Raw genomic sequence first — 18,415 nt, 5'->3', positions numbered from 1 at the left:
TCTGCTACTTGGGCACTAGTGCCTTTTGGGAGATGTCCGCTCTCAAAGACTTGGTCAAGAGAGATTACCACATAGCCAGCATAACATTCTCCTGTAGTAATGAAGCTTGATCCATCAGTGAACAAGTTATAGTCTGCAGATTTCAACGGCACGTCCGTTAGGTCTGGTCTGCAAGAGAACTGACTCTCAATGGTTCACATACAATTATGCTCAATTTTGGGTCCCGGTATTGACAAAAGGGTGGCAGGGTTTAGGGCATTTGTTTGCTTCAAGGTCACTTGTGGATTTTGAGTCAGGAGTGCCTGATATTTGTAAATTCTAGCGTTTGTTAACCATAAATGTCCCTTCATTTCTAAAATTCCTTGAATTGCGTGGCTAGTATAGACAGTGGTAGGCTGTCTGAAAGTTAATTTATTAGCTTCCTCCATTAGGAGAGCCGTGGCGGCTAGAATTTTTAGGCAATGTGGCCAGCCTTTTGCAACACAGTCCAGTTGCTTATATAGATAAGCCACAGGTTGCTGCCAATTTCCTTTTTCCTGTGTCAGGACTCCAAGAGCAGTGTTGCCTTTTGAATCCACAGAGAGATTAAAAGGCTTTTCTAAGTTGGGGAGCCCCATTATCAGAGCTTGAGATAATTCTGTTTTTAGGGTTTCAAATGTCCATTTTTGTTCCAGCCCCCAAATGAAAGGTTCCTTTTCACCCCGCTTCATGGAGATATACAAAGGTTTGGCCAAAAGAGTAAGATTTGGAATCCAGATTCTGCAATATCCTGCTGCACCTAAGAATCCTCACAACTCTTTCCTGGTTGTTGGTTCTGCAATTCGGCACACAGCCTTCTTTCGCTTGTGGCCTATTGCTCTTTGTCCCTGACTTATGGAGCATCCCATGTATTTGACTTGGGGTTTTACTAACTGTGCCTTTTTTCTTGAGGCACGATATCCCTTGTCCATTAACAGATGGAATAATTGGTTGGTATTTTTCCAACAAGTCTCTTTTATCTGTCCTGTCACTAAGATATCGTCTACGTATTGGAGTAGCACATCTCGGTCTTCACAAGGCTGGAAATTTTCTAGGTCTTAGGCCAAGATTTCACCAAAAAGGGTAGGTGAATTTTTAAATCCTTGGGGAAGTCTAGTCCATGCGTACTGCCTCTTACGACCTGTTACGGAATCCTCCCATTCAAACGCAAATATTTTTGGCTGTCCCTGTGTATTGAGATGGTGAAGAAGGAATCTTTTAAATCGATCACTGAAAACCAAGTAGCTGAGGCCGGAATCAGACTCAAAAGAATATAGGAATTGGGGACAATGGCGTGAACGGTTAACCATGGCGATGTTCACAATCCTTAAATCCTGTACGGGCCTAAGAGAGCCATCACATTTTGGTATGGGTAAAATTCGGGTATTCCAGGGAGACTGTATTGTTCTCAGAATGCCAGCTCCCAAATATTTGACAATGTGGTCCTGAATTGCCTCACGACCCAACAGTGGAACTGGGCATTCAGGCATGTATAGAAACTGATGTTCTATGTCTCTTCCATTCAGGGAACATTTTAAAGGCTTCAACACAGGGCAGCTGTTTATCCTACCATCAACCCCTTGGATGTTTAGTACATTATTGGAAATGGGAGCCAAGGGTTTTGTAATTACTGATCTAGATGCTCCTGTGTCTACCAAAAAGGTTACATTATTACCCCCTATCTTCATTCGGACCAAGGGTTCAGCGGGGGCTGGACTAAACCCTGGTCCCCTTCAGTCTTCAGACCTTTCATCTATCACGGCCAAGCTTATAGCTTCTGCCTTGCTTTGGAGCAGTCTTCAGCCTCTGCCTGGGAATCCACGGGTTTCATCTCTCTTCCACTTCTCCCTCCCGGGGGATCGTAAATTTTGACCTTATGGTTCAATCGACCAAGTTCCATTCTTTTATTCTGTCCTCTTCCCTGCCCCCTTATCCCAGCTTCTAGCCTTTTGGGACACTCTAACATCCAGTGACCTTCTTCCTTACGCCAATTACATCGATCTCTGCTCTGGATTTGGGATTTATTTGACAATGCACCTGCCAGCAATGCGGCTTTGTGTTGCATTCTATTATCTTTCTTTTTCTCGTCTACTTTTTCTCTGTTCACAAAGACTTTGCGAGTGATTTCCATTAATTGGCCTATATTCATCCCTAAGGCTCCTTCTTGCCTCTGGAGCTTTCATTTAATGTCCAGGGCACTCTGGGATATGAAAGCCATCGCTAGCATAAGGGCATTTCCGGGATCCAGAGGGTTGATTGGGGTGTAGGTTTTATATGCATCGACTAGCCTTTGGAAAAAGGCTTCGGGACTTTCGTCTGATTTTTGGATCACGAGAGAGGGTTTGGACATATTTATGGAGGTTTTCCGGCAAAGAGCCGAGGTGGCGCAGTGGTTAGGGTGCAGTACTGCAGGCCACTTCAGCTGACTGCTATCTGCAGTTTGGCGGTTCAAATCTCACCGGCTCAAGGTTGACTCAGCCTTCCATCCTTCCGAGGTGGGTGAAATGAGGACCCGGATTGTTGTTGGGGGCGATATGCTGACTCTGTAAACCATTTAGAGAGGGCTGAAAGCCCTATGAAGCGGTATATAAGTCTAACTGCTATTGCTATTGCTTTATTGTTCTAAGCCTTGAAGAATTAGTGCCTGATAGTCCCGGAGGGAGGCCATATCTATATAGGGGTCCCACTGCGGATCTTGCCGTGGAAACCATAAATTTAGCGCAGCTTGAAGGCTTCCTCCATCTGCGGGTTTCAAGATTTTTCCAATGGCACTACTCAACCTTTCTCTTTCTTCTCCATTAAGGAGAATAGTCATTAATTGCTCCAAATCCTGCTATGTTGTATTATGGGTTCTGATAATGACCCTAAACAAGTCAATGTCTTCCTGAGGCTTAGCGGACAACGGTCCGTAATGTTGTTTCCAATTCAACAGGTCTGTGGTGGTAAACGGGATGTATTGAAACAAAGGCTGGATCCCTACTTCTCCCTGTCCATCTATAACCCTTTGATCCATTTGGTGCCAGTGGAGATAGGAGCTGGCTTCTGCTTCAGGTGACAACAGGGGAATTTCGTCGGGTTATAGGAGAAGGGGGTCCGCTAGACGGACTTTCCAATTTTTGCTTTTCTCCCTGGTCACTTTGTCCTACTGCCCCTTGGTTAATTCCACTGCCGGCATTTGAAGGTTGCCTTGGGTGATAGAGAGGGGCATATGGAGGGGGGCCTTCTTCATATGGCGCAGTTTGGAGGAGAGGCTTTTTCTCAAGGTGATTCATTTTGACTTTGCTTTTGCTATTTTTTTTTATTCGGGCCACACAAACCTTTACGGCTTCCTTTTTATATTTATGGAGCCAGGATTTTGTTGCACTGCTATCTGTCACTGGTCAATAAACTGGGTGACCAGTTTTAGCATCAGTTATGATCTGATGTACTTTTGAAATGATGTCTGGATTAAAAGTGCCTTCAGGTTTCCATCCTACATTAAAGGTTGGCCATTCGTTCTCACAGATTCTTTTTAGCTCCCCAGGGTTGGATTTGGGATCTCCATAATCTCCACTAAAAGCTCTCTTGAAGTTTTTCAACATGCACTAGAAAGGCGTTCGAGGAACGCTTCCCCCACTCCCATGTTCTATTTCTGACACACTTTCTGCTGACCTGCGATCCCGGAGCTTACGGTCACCAACAGGAACTGCAGCAGATTAACCTCCCACACAAACCTAGAGCCTCATTAGGATACACTGGTTCCATTTGGAAGGGACGTTATCCCGGGCTCGGGGAGGTGATCGGTGGAATATAAATAAATAAATAATCTAAAGATAAATACTGCAGCACCATTTGAACCAGTTTCTTCTCCTTTTGCAGTAATTTTTAAATAACAATTTGAAATTAAACAGTTTGATTTTGAATGTCATTGTACTCTTGATATTGCTTAACCTCTCACAAAGCTCTCACAGATCCTAGGGTTATTAAGGACTCAGCCAAGCATCCACAGTAGGCCAAATCTGAGGTTATGGTAATTTATCCACAAAGAGTAATTGAGTTTAAGGATCTGTCCCTCCCTAATTAATATTAACTAGCATTTCAGCAGGCAAATCCTCATGCAGGTCTAATTATTCAGACAAACGCTAGTTTTAAACTCACGATTGAAATGCATCAAGGGACACAAATTATTGTTCTTAAAAAAAATGGATTTAATTATTTTTTTTACATCTTTATAGATATGGTACACATGTGTATACCATAAAGTAATAGGCTTACAGTTCTTTGATCTGCAATAGCATGACCACAGAGGGACCATAATAATGTTGATTGGCAAATCATTAGACATATTCTAAGTATAATGTGAAATATTTTATGTTATTATGAATTTCTATGTTTTGCTGTTTCCTAGCCTAGGAAGATTGAAAAACTGTTCATAAGTATTTAAGGGTTTTTATTTGCTTAGTTTGATTGCTGTTAATTTTTCATTTATGGAGTACATCCCCTTTGTTTTACTATAATCAATTTTCATTTTTCTGCCTTACAATAAGCATCTAGGTTTTACTGATTGAAGACCAACTTATATTCAGGAAAGAGGATGACTGCATTATATGGGTAAAGCAAATACAGTAGGTACTCTTTGTTAGTGATAGGGGATGAAATTGATTTTTTCTTAGAGCTTGAATTAAAATTAAGGCTTAAATTTAATAAGGAGGGCAGAATACAACCTTCTTTAAATTATCTTATTATTGAAATTGGGTCTGAGAGTCTTCTGCTTGTCATACGCCTTGTACATATGTAACTTGTACAATTTCTCCTGGAACTTTTTAACAAAGCAGTCCCTAAATACATTTATTAGTTTCCTCCACAGTCTCTGATTAGAGATTGAATCAAAAGTCACCTCCAATTCTATCTCAAGATTTATTTTTCTGATAATTTAGAAAAATAAATTGACTTTTAGTTGATCATCTTATTCTAAAGTCTGCTAATCATCAACCCAAACTTCTTGTTCTTCTAGCCAATCAATGATTTTTTCATGAAGGTGTTTAATTTAGTTAGTTTATTTATTTATCACATTTCTAGACCACTATCTCCTGCAAAGAGGGACTCTGGGAAGTGTACAGTACAGTATAAAATGTATAAAACAATAGTGAAAACGAAAACATTAAAGTTAAAATTAAAAATTTTAAGATTATAAAATTACAAAAATTTCAAAATGCAAGAAAATGTTCAAGAAGTCAATTTAATCCAGTTAAAAATTGGTTGATGGCCAAGACAGAGCTTTTATCATTTATTAATAACATTTAAGAAACTGTTTAGATGTTAATTAACTGACTTCAATGTATTACCCTTCTTAAATACTGAGACTGTAGAAGAATAGTACCATCTTTGGACATATGGATAAAAAGGTGGTGATCAACAGGGAGCCATCACTTTGCATTAGCATTTACTGAACAAAAAACAAATCTCTATAACCAGCTTATGAGATGGGTCATATGTTTGAAAGTTTTCAGAACTGAAATTGGTGACCAGGGATTTTATGGTTGCATTTTGGGGCCAGATGATGGCAATATCCAAATAAAAATGTTATGGTCACTTCCCAATTTTTTAGTTCACCAGTAGCCTTACAATTTAAACAGTTTGGATTCTAAGCATGAATTCCTAAATAAATATAAAAAAATGTATTATCTCCATTCAAAGAATCTTTAATAGGCAAGTACTACTGTATATCCTTAGTCATAATACTAAACTAAAATTCCATAACTCTTGATTTGATAGAGAATATATAAATGACAAAACTGAAATAGCTCCACTTCATAAGATTTATGCCTTAAGGCATAAATGCATTGGCTTAGTATGTCATAAAATAAGGATTTTGAAAATTACAGTCTTGATACATTTTTATTTTATTATTTATTTGTACTATACTTTTATTATCCACACATCTTCCTCCTATTTTCTATGTAACAATACTCTGAAGTGAATTGGGCTGAGAAAGAGTGACTGGCCCAAAGTCACCCAGCTGGCTTTCATGCCTAAGATAGGACTTGAACTCAGAGTCTCCTGTTTTCTACCCCACTAGACTAGACCATTCTGGCTCCTTTACATCTTTTTCATCTGTGGTAAGTTGTCCTCTATGGTGACCTGACATATATAGTACTGTAATTCATATATAGGGACTTATGAAGTACCATAAATAACAAGGCTAAACGACAGCATGTATGAGCTTTCATTACATAAATGCTATGATCTCAGTACTTGGGTCAGACACCACCAGGATGCAAGTACGCAATTGTAGCTCTTTGTGCAATGTCACAACATGAACTGGCATCAAAGTAGTTTGCTGAAACAGCTTCCTATTTCCTGCCACGATTGTGGCAGGAATTAATTTTCTTAGCCTTGGCCTACGTCAAGGGATTTGTACAATAACTCATATATAGTTACGAAAATCCGTGTGTGTCATGCAAGATGAATAATTGACCAAATAAATATCTCAGTGCCATTGGCTTTCTCTAGCAATAGTGTGGGTTTCTCCAGTTTGATTCCCGCTGTGCGTAACTTCGTTTTATTGTTCAGTTCTATAATTGGCTATAACAAGATGCTGCATATTATTGTGGTTTAACTTACCTGAACACCTGTTTTAAGTACAGATTATGCTATCTTAAACCCTTAGTCATCTCATCTTATGATGAATTTTGTGTTGTTGTTTTTCTACATTGTTGAAAAAGTCCCTCCATATCTTAACACATAGTTTCAGCATAGTTTCACTCCCTGTTGCAATTACACTTAAAAGCAACAGCCTGGTATTTGGTCAATAGAATTTCTATGTCTACACCCTGAGTAACATATTGCCATGCTCAAAACAAGTTGTTAAATATATATAGATAGCCAGAACATCTGTAGTTATCCTAAAAGATTACACCCTAATTTGCCAAGGTAATTTAAATAATTATATCCTAAAGTGTTACTCAGAATGTATTTCTTATCTATCTTACCCACAACACTACATTTCAAATTTTGGATTATCCCTATCAGCCCATTGGCTCTTCTTTTACATTATGGGGAGAGGAGTAGAGGTGGGTTGCTCCCGGTTCAGGAGAACCAGTAGCGGTAAATGGTCGTGGGTCGCTGAACCGGTAGTGACAGCTGGCTAGCCATGCCCCCAAACTAGCTCACTCAGACGCTCGCCCTGCCTCGCCTTCGCCACATGCATCCACACAACTGCCTCCTCCTGCCTACACACAGGTAAGCAGCATTCATGTTAGCCTAATGCCCCCCCCCCCCCATCCTGAAGCCACTGCTGTTGCATTCCAGCAAGCTTTGCATGCTGGAGAGGACGGCGGTGGGAGGAGAGGGTGTTGGCAGGAGAGGGCAGCGGGCCAGTTTCAGCCCAGATGAGTTGAGGAACTGCGGGAAGCCTTCCGCGTGTTGCACCCCCTCCCTGCCGGCTGCAGCCTGGGCCCTGCTTGGTCAGCTGACTGGGAAAGCAGTGAGCGGGTGGGCAGGCCCGGCCCAGCATCCAACACTCTGTTCGGCAATGATGGCAGTAGTGAGCAGTAAGGGAAGAGAGCCCTGTCTGCCAATTACTTCTCAGGCCCATCGAGAGGCCAGGCAAGGGTCATTGACTCAGAAATGTGGGAGGAAGAAACAAGGTGTTAAGCACTGAGGCATAAATATATTTGACCCTGAATTTCTTGTTCTGCTGTGAAGATGAATCGACTGTCGGTGGCTTCATTCTGTTCCACATACAATTTGAGGCTGCCAGAACTAGTTGAATCCTGAGTAATGGATTAGACATCACTCAAGAACCACGACATACTGCCGAGCCTTAGTATGAAGTCTGATAGGGACTTTGGTGTTTACTCATATACATTGTCAAGATTCTTCACATAAAATATAATTAAGATGTTTTCCCACCACCTCATTGCTGACATGCTAATAACAATTGAGGCATATAGAGAATCATTTCTTGGCTGATATAAAGCATGATGGTGCAAGGGTGAACAGGGTTATAATATAAAGGTGGAAGCTGAATATTACAGAGTAAATATCTTAAACATTCAGGGAGTTTAAGATACGATCTGGCATTCTGCTTGATTATATTCCCATTGAAAACACTAAGATCAAACCCAATTAGACTAGTCTGTATTCAGCACATAGGATCCTATATATCCATGATGGCAAACCTATGGCACGTATGCCCAAAGTGACACATGGAGCCATGCCACCTGGCACACATGTTGCCTGTTTCTCTTCCGGGATTTTGGCACGCATCTGTGTGCGACAATCAGCTGGCCTTCGTGTATATGGCAGTGCCAGAAACTGGAAGAGCTGCTCTTCCATTCTCCTGCATAAGCGTGCGCGTCGCCCAGCTAATTGTCACATGTGCATGCACACCAAAAATCCAGAAGACTAGCTGGCTGGTGCGCTTGTGTGTGATGGAAACTGGAAGTTCATTTTCAGGTGTGTGCATCTGCCCTGGGCAACTCCTCTTCCGGGTTGCGGCCCAGATGAGTGTGCACTCCCTTTTTGGCACTCAGTACCGAAAAGGTTCGCCATCACTGCTATATATTACTGACATGTGTTGTACGCACACAGAGTGTCTCATTAAGGCATTTCACTGATCTCCCATACCTTTCTATTCTTTCCAGATTTTTCTTGTTTCTTAACCTACTTTTATTGTCTGGTTCCTACAACTCTGACCCTCCACACTCTTCATTCAGTTTAATCCACTGTGGTCCTGTAAATATCAGCAAATTTATCTAACATTCCCAATCAATTTGGATGTTCAAAACCTAATTACAAATGGCTTTACAGCCCAGAATATGTATCTGAAAGCTTCCAACTTCAAAAGAATTAGTGTACTTCTCTTGAGTACAAACTTGGGATATTTCTCTATAAGGTCCATGTAAAAATTCTGAAATCATGGCTGAGATTATTCCAAACAGACCTTCAAATGTTGGTAGACCAATTACCTAAATATTTGGAAATACCAGTATACAGATTTATATTTCAGACTGTAGAGTACTGTGTTCTGAAGTACATTTACAGGAGGCTTTCGAATTCAAGTGACATTTTGTTATTATTTTAAGGTTTTCTTCTTCCATAATGGTTTCATTCTTTTCGGAAAATAAATACATACATTATATTTTTTGAGGTTTGAATATACTGAAATAAGTGTCTCAGCAGTGTAGAAGTTTGGATGGAATTCATCATCTCCAAGGAGTAATAATTATATTTTCAGTGTCTAAATCTCTTCTATTATCTATGTTGGTATTCTAAATTCATACCTTATGCATCTTTTCAACTGACCGAAAAAACTCAGCTGACATGGAACTAATTTCACAACTTCATTGAAACGTTCTGCATTTAAAAATGCTCAAATTGTAGGATATTGAGGATGATGCACAATGCTTTAAAAAGAGAGAGAGAGAGAGAGAGACTGAAACATTCCAGAATAAAAATATGTTTCTATCTCTTATAAGGAAATATGGGAATGCATATTTTAGAAGAAAAAAACTTGGTAGAGCTTTTTCCAGAATTCAGACTTCATTTATTTTGGCTTGCTGTTTACCACACATACAATGAGGCCAGTGTTTGTAATTTTCTACTGCAGTGTGAAAAATCCTTTTTAAAAAAAGCTTTCAACTTATTTTTTCATAAGTCCCTGCAATTTATTTGGAATAACACCAGCCTCCTTTTAAAAATAAACATTTTAAATAATAATTACTTGATGCAAAATGAATAAACTTTAATAGAATTTCTTTGAATTTCTGGAAGGGATCACAAATCTCCAGAAACAGAATGAAAAAATATTGCTAAATAAAAAGAACTTTAAAATGGGTGGTTGTTGCAGTTCTGCATACATACATCTCAAAGCTGAGCAGCAAACCAGGGACTGACAAAATATATAGTTATATATTGTTTACATAGTGGAAACAGTGAGTTGATGCTCTGACTTTTAGGCCAACAAGATTCCTACCCAGTAGGGCTCAACAGATTCGCTGTACAATGCTAAATATCAACTGATATGACTCCCATCTAAAGTGAGAAAAAAAGCTTATTCTGTTTTATCAGTCCTTCTATTTTTATAGCCTTTGGGTAGGAGTTTTATTTCTCATGTAGCTTGTAGTTTGATCTACTTTAGCAGAACAGTTTATTTATATATTTAGAAAAACATTTCCATTAATTGTAGTAATAGTAAAGGTTCCCCTCACACATATGTGCTAGTAGTTCCCGACTCTAAGGGGCAATGCTCATCTCCGTTTCAAAGCTGAAGAGCCAGCGCTACCCGAAGATGTCTCCGTGGTCATTTGGCGCACTTGCATTTTTACATACTTTCCAACTGCTAGGTTGGCAGAAGCTGGGACAAGTAAGGGGAGCCCACTCCTTTATGCCTGCTAGGAACTCGAACCGCCAAACTGCTGATCGACAAGCTCAGCATCTTTGCCACTGAGAGTAAATACTTCCTTTGGTCAAGTTTAGCTCCTGATTGTCCATGTAGCTTTTTTTGATAGCAGTTATTCCAATGCTTTTCTGGAATATTTTTCCAACGGTAGCCCTGGGATTTCTCTTCACTAAGAGCTAGTAAATCTGACTTAGCTTTAGCTTTCTGGAATCAATTTGTAGTTAGCCAGATTCCGTCGAATGCTGAATAGCAGTCTGTTAGGCAACCTTTCCCCTGAAAATCCAAACAACGCGCTATCTTTTAAAACCAGATGAACATCGGATTCTTGTTTTCGCGTTTATAAAAACGGAGATCTGATCAGTATGGAAAAATACATGAGCTATGCATCTTGCACAACTGGCTTTCCTCCGAGACACCGCATTGCGCGCGCCTGCCTCAGCACGGTCAGAATTGCCTCAGTTTGGAAAGGATCGGGTTCCTCTCCAGGGGTCCCCCCCCCCTTTAACTGTGTTCTTTTAACATATAAGCACGGCGGCTACTCAGCAGTTTCGGACGCCTTCCGGTCTAAACAAAGCCTTCCGAGCCAAACGAGCAGCCAGGCTTAAGAAACGGCTGAGTCACGCTTACTCCAGATTCGCGTGCATCCCAAAAACGGAGGGAGAGTTCTGAGAAAAAGACTCCCCCAACCTTCTCAGCTTGCGGAGGGCGGAGCTTCTTTATGTCCAATTGTGACGTGAGTTCGGCACGTCGCTCGCTCTCTATATATAGATGCTACGTCAGGCGGCCGAGCTTAGAACGTTTGCAAGAGCCGGCGGCGCAAGGTGGTTCCTGCTTCAACAGTGATTGGACGGAACCGACCCACCCACCGACCCACGACCCACCGTGCTTGGGCCTTATCGACTTCTTTACTTATTCAACACAGTAGCCCCGCCGCCGCCTCCGCCGCGCTGCCATGGCTTCCTCCCCTTCTCAGGTGCGCCAGAACTACCATCAGGATTGCGAAGCAGCCATCAATCGCCAGATCAACCTGGAGCTGTACGCTTCTTACGTGTACCTCAGCATGGTCAGTAACCGAGTCTCTTGGAGGGGCGGGAGAAGGGAGGGAGAGCGCTGGAACCCCCCCCCCCCCAATACTGGAAGACGTCGCTCCTTACGGGCTGGAGGAAATAATCCTCCGCGCCGCAGCTTCTGTGTTTAAACCGCTTTCCCCCTCGAGTGTCCTTGAGCGAGCGGGATATAGTCCCCCTGCAGGTTTTATTCTCCCTCGTAAGGAAATACTTTCACGCTTCTTTCGTGGGGTGGGGTGGTGAGCGTTGTGTACGATCCGCTTCCAAGACAGGCTCTCTCGCCTCTCGGACTTGCCCTATCGCTGGTTTCGGGACTGCTTTTCCACGGGCACGCGTGGGTTGCTCCTCGTGTCTGGCTTTCCGTGGAAGAATGCGGGCCGCTCCGAAACAACAACTTCGATCAACCGGCATGGCTCCTGCTTTATATGAAGATTCAGAAGAGGTTTCTAATGAAGGAGAATATTCGTAGCTCGGGGTTGAATTGTGGGATCCTTGGTGCTCCTCGTGCTTGCTTCTTTTCTTGCAGGCGTTTCATTACCCATCATTCGGTGCTAGTCAGAAAAAGTTTTCCTTAGGCCTAGGCTACCTTGCTTTTTTTCTTTCTTTCAAAATTTGTAATGCTAGGCCGAGCATCGCAGTTCCTTGCCTAGAAATGGAAGCCAAGGCGCGCCCCTTTTTTGTGTGCGTTGTTGTAACAGCCGTGTTGTTTGACTTAAAGCAGAGGTCCCCAAACTTGGCAACTTTAAGACTTGTGGACTTCAACTCCCAGTTGCCAAGTTTGGGGACCTCTGACTTAAAGGATTATAGGCTTGAGTAAAAGAGCCTAAGGGAGAGGGGCAGAGGAATCCCTCTTGGCCCTGATTTTTTATGCCTCTGGGTTGCTGGAGACGTGACGCAACTTGTTTATGAGCTGCTGTGGTACCTGGGATAAAAAAAATGTGAGTGCGCTTTAATCGACTTTATCTTTTCTACGAATTCGATAAATGTGGACTTCTGCACTGTGCTGGGAAACTAGTGTTTGATTCTAGTAAAAGGCATTTGATAACATTGTTTGGTATGGATGTTGAAATCCAAGGCATGCAAGAGGGCAACAAGTTGGGAAAGACTTTTGTTGATAAGCATGCATGTTAACTCTGGCAACGGCTGCTGCCTTTTAAAATTGAAAGGGTTTCTATAGCCTTCATTGAAGTTTGCTATATGACTGAAATTATAATTCAGTCATAGAGGAATTGGATCAGAATTATTTTTTAACAAAATTCTGGATGGCAATTTATCTAATTTAAAAATCTTGTATGATTTTTTGACAAGCTATAATTGCCAGTATTTATCCAAATAATTGTTTTCTGTCCTTAATTAGGAGTCTGGATTGGTTAAGCAGTCTAATTTTGCAAAGAGTATGTTCTTTGTTGCAAAGAACTCTACCTTGATTTGGAGATAAGTTTTCAGGTCCTGTTGTTGCTGTAGGATTTATAGAAAATTTGATTTGATCTTAAATGCCAGTTCCACAGAAGTATGAGCACTTCATATTGTATAACCCCTTGGGCAGTCTAATTGTCTAGTAATAAGCAACATCTGCAGGGAGACAAGGGAATTAGATTGCATCAGAAGTAATGCAAGCTCTCCCTTTTTTCTCACCTGTGTGTGACATTGCATGCCCTGAAGCGGTGGAATTAATGTCATATGTCCCATGGATTCTGCTAGCAGTTGGTTGGAAAAACTGGTGAATTAAGCATGAACGGATGACTGTCCTAATGCAAGGATTTGATTTTGGTTTTCAGTCTTATTATTTTGACCGTGATGATGTGGCCCTGAAGAACTTTGCCAAGTACTTCTTGCACCAGTCTCACGAGGAGCGTGAACATGCAGAAAAACTCATGAAGCTGCAGAACAAGAGAGGTGGCCGCATCTTCTTACATGATATCAAGGTAGGTTTTACCAGGGGAAATGAGATGGTAGGAATATGATAAGTGAAATATTGCTGCTTTCTGCTTAGGGTTCTATAGAGAAATTGAGAATGATGTATCATGAATCTAGGTTTGACTACAAGAAACGGCACATAATTAACAAATGACTTAAATTAGTTCTGGAGGATGTATAAGCAAAGTGTTTTATTTTGTGATCAAAACAGATGTAAAAAAAATGGCAAGAACTATTGCTTTACCTAGAATGCTTTTGATTGATATGCTGGTGTGTACAGAGTTCTTTCTAAATAGTAAACTTGAAAACCGCTGGGGAAAGCATGGATACATGTGTTGTCTCTGTGTACTGATAACAAGGCCAAAATGTACAAGAATGTGTTTAAATGCTTTTGTTTTAGCTGATTCTATACTGCTTGCACAAGACAACCTATGTAATAAAACTACAAAATGTTTGAAATTAGATTGCCTGTCTTAAAAGGAAAAACCCTCCCCACCTTATGTTTGAGGGTGATGGGTAAAGCTGAAAGAGCTATTTTATTAAAATAAACCTAAGTTAGAATATCTTCAAACAATAGGAAGATAATCTTGTGATTGAATTGTAGTCCAGCTGGCAGGCCAACAAAGATTGCTTGAAATTGTAATGGAGCAACAGTTGGACTCAAACATCAAACTTGCATCATCGACTCTTTCAGGCATTACTAAGCCAGTTAATTTATTTTACTCCTCAAGTTGTTAGGTTCTGAGTTGGAGGAGGGGTAGAAAGATTGCAGCAGTTGGTCGCAAGTTCATGGACGCTTGCTTTTTAGTTATTTCAATCAATGACCCTGTTTCATTCCAGGTTCAGATTGGAAAAATTGTACTATTAAAACATTTGATCTTGCAACTTGGAAAACAAGTGCTAAAGATAAAAAATGCTGGCTTAGGTAGCCCATCTTTCACTATATCAACCAATTGTTCTGAAATATCATTCTGAGTCCAATGGTTCAGCTTAAAAAAAGTTTTTTTTTAGAAACCAGATCGTGATGACTGGGAAAATGGACTGACAGCCATGGAGTGTGCTTTGCACTTGGAAAAGAATGTAAATCAATCACTTCTGGATCTACACAAGTTAGCAACTGACAAAAATGACCCTCACGTAAGTCATGCTTGCTCTATGTAATTTCTTTGGCTGGTGTTGACTTTCTTCTAACTATAGGTAGTCCTTGACTACTTAAGAGCCCAAAATTTCCATTGCTAAGCAAGATAATTAAGTGAGCTTTACCTCATTTTATGACCTTTCTTGCCATAGTTAAGTGAATCACTGCGGTTGTTCATTTAGTAACACAGTTTAAGTGAATTTGGCTTCCCCATTGTCCTTGCTTGTAAGAAAGTTGCAAAAGGTGATCACATGACCCTGGGGACACTGTAATTGTCATACATGCCAGTTGCCAAATGTTCATGTGACCAAGGGGATGCTGCAGTGGTTGTAAGTATGAAAAATGATCATGTCACTTTTTTCAGTGCTGTAGTAAGTTTGAACATCACTAAACAAATGGATGTAAGTCAAGAACTACTTACATTTCTTTAAATACAAAGCAAGATGCAAATTATTGATTCAAATTTCACTAAAGAATTAGAATATGGAATTAATGAATCTTCACTGTGTGCTTAGGTCATATAAATAATAGATTAATTTTTTGCTTTCATAGTTTGAAGGATCAAATTCTACTATTTTGCTGCCTGTGCATTCAGATATGTTTTCTAGGCAAATTTGGTTTTCTATGGCTTGCAGAGGTGGGACTTTTAAATAGAATTGGTTGAGATTAGCAATTCATGTTTTTTTAATTTGTGTTTCTCTTATTTGCAAAAAAAATGTACTCCTCTAGGAAGAGAGAATAGGTTTGTAATATTGCTTTTGTCTTCTAGTTATGTGACTTCATTGAAACTCACTACTTGGATGAACAAGTTAAATCCATCAAAGAGCTGGGTGACCACGTGACCAACTTACGCAAGATGGGAGCACCAAAATCTGGAATGGCAGAATATCTTTTTGACAAGCACACTCTGGGAGAAAGTGACAATGAGAACTAAAAACCACCCATGAATGTTGCAAAGAGACTCTTATTCTCAACACTTGTGCATGCTTCTTTGGTTTATCTCCAATATTTCCATAATTGTAAAAAAATTACTTTTCTTCTTATGTGTTATATTTCACGCCCAATAAAATGACTAGGTCTACTTATTTCCAGTTGTGCTGTAGTATGTTTTGAGTTGAAAAACAAACAAAATACAATGCAAGAAGAGTTTCCCTATAAATGAAGTAATGGTTCTGGTCTCAATCCAAAGGTGAAAATGTGCTTCAGAGTGGTTGTGGATATGGTTTGTTTAAGGAGGCATTAACAACGTACCAAATAGCAAAACACCTCTTTGGAATGTGGATCCAAAGGGTAGCTCATTTCTATTAATTTGCACACTCTGCCCATGTTTGGGTTCCCGGTTACAATGTTGCCCAACTTCAGAGCATCTGATTAATATTAAGCTTGTTCAGTCAACATTTTCAGTTGTATGGGCTGCAACTTATAAAAGTCCCTACTTTTATACCAGGAAATATGCAGCACAGCTTGGGCTATTATATTTATTTAGGAATAAACATTGAAATTGATGGCATTTCAATAAATGTGGATATAAAAGTGTTAATGTCATGTCCAGACATCTCTGTGTTTGACCTGTAGGATCTGTATAATCCTGAGTAAGAAGTTGCTTCCATATAAAGAGCACAAACCCACCTTCAATAGAAATTAAGCTATACCATGTGGCATACATTCTCAAACTTAGTCTACATTTCAGGACAATGAATTTTTCAGGGCTTTGCATCACTGGAAAACTAACTAAACTAGCTGTTGAAGCAAGTTTAAGTTAAAATAAATATGTTTTCTTTAAAAACAAATTATGGAGTGTTCGCTGGATTTTATATGCAGAAAAGTTTAAAACCTGTTGCCTGAATGCCCAGCAAAATTTAATAACTTATTGAATGTATTATGTATTAAATGGGGCACGATTTGGGATATTAAAGGGGAATTAGGTTTCTAAGTGGTGCTGCATGTCAATGCCTTTTATGGTGGCCCCACATTGGAAGTCATCTAATATTGACCATGTACAGTCTACATGTCACACTCATTCTTAACTGGATTACTGTGGGCTGTACTCTGTTGCTCAGCCATAATAAGGAATAGGAAGCTCAAATGGGAAAAATGCTGTAGAGACATAGGGCATCATTTCTGAAGTTTCAGGGAACTGTTCTTGAGAAATCTGCAAGGGTGGGGCAGTGATGCAAGGTGAGTCAGGCAACATTAGGCACAGGGTTTTCCTATGCCTGAAGATTTTGTTTTTGTTTTGTAACCAAACCGGCTTTGCAAACGAAAGTCTCATACTCTTGCATCACACAATAAACCATACCATACTATCAAGTTTTCTGTTAAAGAGGCCTTTGGGTCCTGTATAGAGAGCTAAACATTACTTACCTCTCTTACTCATTGACATTGCTTATCTCTCTAGATCAAAAGCTAAAGCAACAATGGAAAACTACAACCTTGGCCAACCCACATTCTGACAAAGTGTCATTTGTTCCTAAAACAATTTGGCTTGATTTTATAATAGCACTAGAGACTAAATATCTGCCATATTTTGTTCTTTTTCCCCCTGCAATTTAAAAAAAAAAAGATTCACTTGAGATTGTCCTGTTTTACTCTGTCATATGTCAACTATGTTTACAGAATATTTTCAGACATAAGACTTTTAAGACATTGCAAGACAGGATAAGATCTCTTCACTATAGACTGTTACCACAGTAGTCTAAATATTAGAATATCTAATTAATGCAATTCTTACTACTCATAGCCTCCATCTGAGGTTTCTCCTACTCCCCCCAGAAATGAAATTCAATGTTCTTCACGTTCTATTGACAGCATTTCTTTTTTGATATAATCAGTGATGTCCCTACCTCAAGACCATCTAAAGGCTTTTTATTCTCTGTGAATGCATTCTTTGGAATCTGGTCTATCGCATGATGAAATACCATGCAATTGGCATGTTTTTGATTGTGCTATTTATCTTGCTTGGTATCTATCTTAAAGGAGAAACAATGTTAAGATGTTGGATTAAAAAACTGAAGACCAGGCTCAGCCTTCACCATATTTTAGTAGCTAATTTTAGGTCATTTATCTATCCTGCAGGATTGTATTATGAAGATGAAATAAAGGGACAGCTCCATTCTGTAAGCTCCCCCGAGACTTTGGAGAAAGGTGAGATAGAAATCTAAAGAGCAAAGAAATTGTTTACAGAACAGACTTGCTCTATAGAAAAGAGATTCTCCTTTGGACTTCATTAAACAAGGACAATGAAAGTCCTCAAGTCTGAGATGCATTTGTTTTATTTCATAACCTGCTAGGCCAGCTTTCCATTATGATTTCTGGAATATTCGACCATAGTTCTTAGCGTCCCTAGACATCATAGGCAGGGGAAATGAAGTATATTACATCTGAAAAGCACCAATTTAAAGGAGAGACCAAAAGGAAGGATAAGCAAAGATTTGAATGTTGGGGAAATTTCCACTGAGTCTCTAGAGAATTATGAAGCCTTTTTCAAGGTTTTTAACATGACAAACACAGCCACTGGTGTAAAGGTTAAGGCAGCCCAATAGAAACCAGGAGGCATGAGTTCTAGTCCTTGGGCACAAAACAGGCAGGCAAGAAAAATATGAAAATGTTGCCAGGAATACTATAGGGCAATGATGGCTAACCTTTTTTGGATTGTGTGCCAAAAGCAGGGGGAGCGCAGGGGGAATCATGCACGGGTATGCCCACACCCATAATGCTATGTGCGTGACTCCAGCATGCATGTGCATGAGCCCCTCCCCTGCATGCATGTGCGCACGACCAGTGCTACCCCCTGCTTTTGCCACACCTTTTTCACCCTCCCCAGGCTCCAGAGGCTCTATATAGGAACCTGGGGAGAGTGAAAACATCAGGAACTTCCCAGAAGCCTTCGGA

General features: G+C 40.2%; 1 protein-coding gene across 1 annotated transcript; it reads left to right on the top strand.

Moving 5' to 3' along the window:
- The first annotated feature begins 11,184 nt into the window (after window positions 1-11,184).
- Window positions 11,185-15,609, top strand: FTH1 (ferritin heavy chain 1). The gene is made up of 4 exons (XM_014052924.2): window positions 11,185-11,465; window positions 13,248-13,394; window positions 14,398-14,523; window positions 15,294-15,609. The coding sequence occupies exons 1-4, from the start codon at window positions 11,355-11,357 to the stop codon at window positions 15,456-15,458; spliced, it is 549 nt and encodes a 182-aa protein (XP_013908399.1). The 5' UTR covers window positions 11,185-11,354; the 3' UTR covers window positions 15,459-15,609.
- Window positions 15,610-18,415: the final 2,806 nt, after the last annotated feature.

The sequence above is a fragment of the Thamnophis sirtalis genome, unplaced genomic scaffold, assembly GCF_051295495.1.
Source record: "Thamnophis sirtalis isolate CommonGarterSnake01/CBP01778 unplaced genomic scaffold, rThaSir2_p1.2 scaffold_1, whole genome shotgun sequence".
Classification (NCBI taxonomy): Eukaryota; Metazoa; Chordata; class Lepidosauria; order Squamata; family Natricidae; genus Thamnophis; species Thamnophis sirtalis.
Note: the sequence above shows the minus strand (reverse complement) of the source record. Positions and strands in the feature narration are given on the sequence as shown.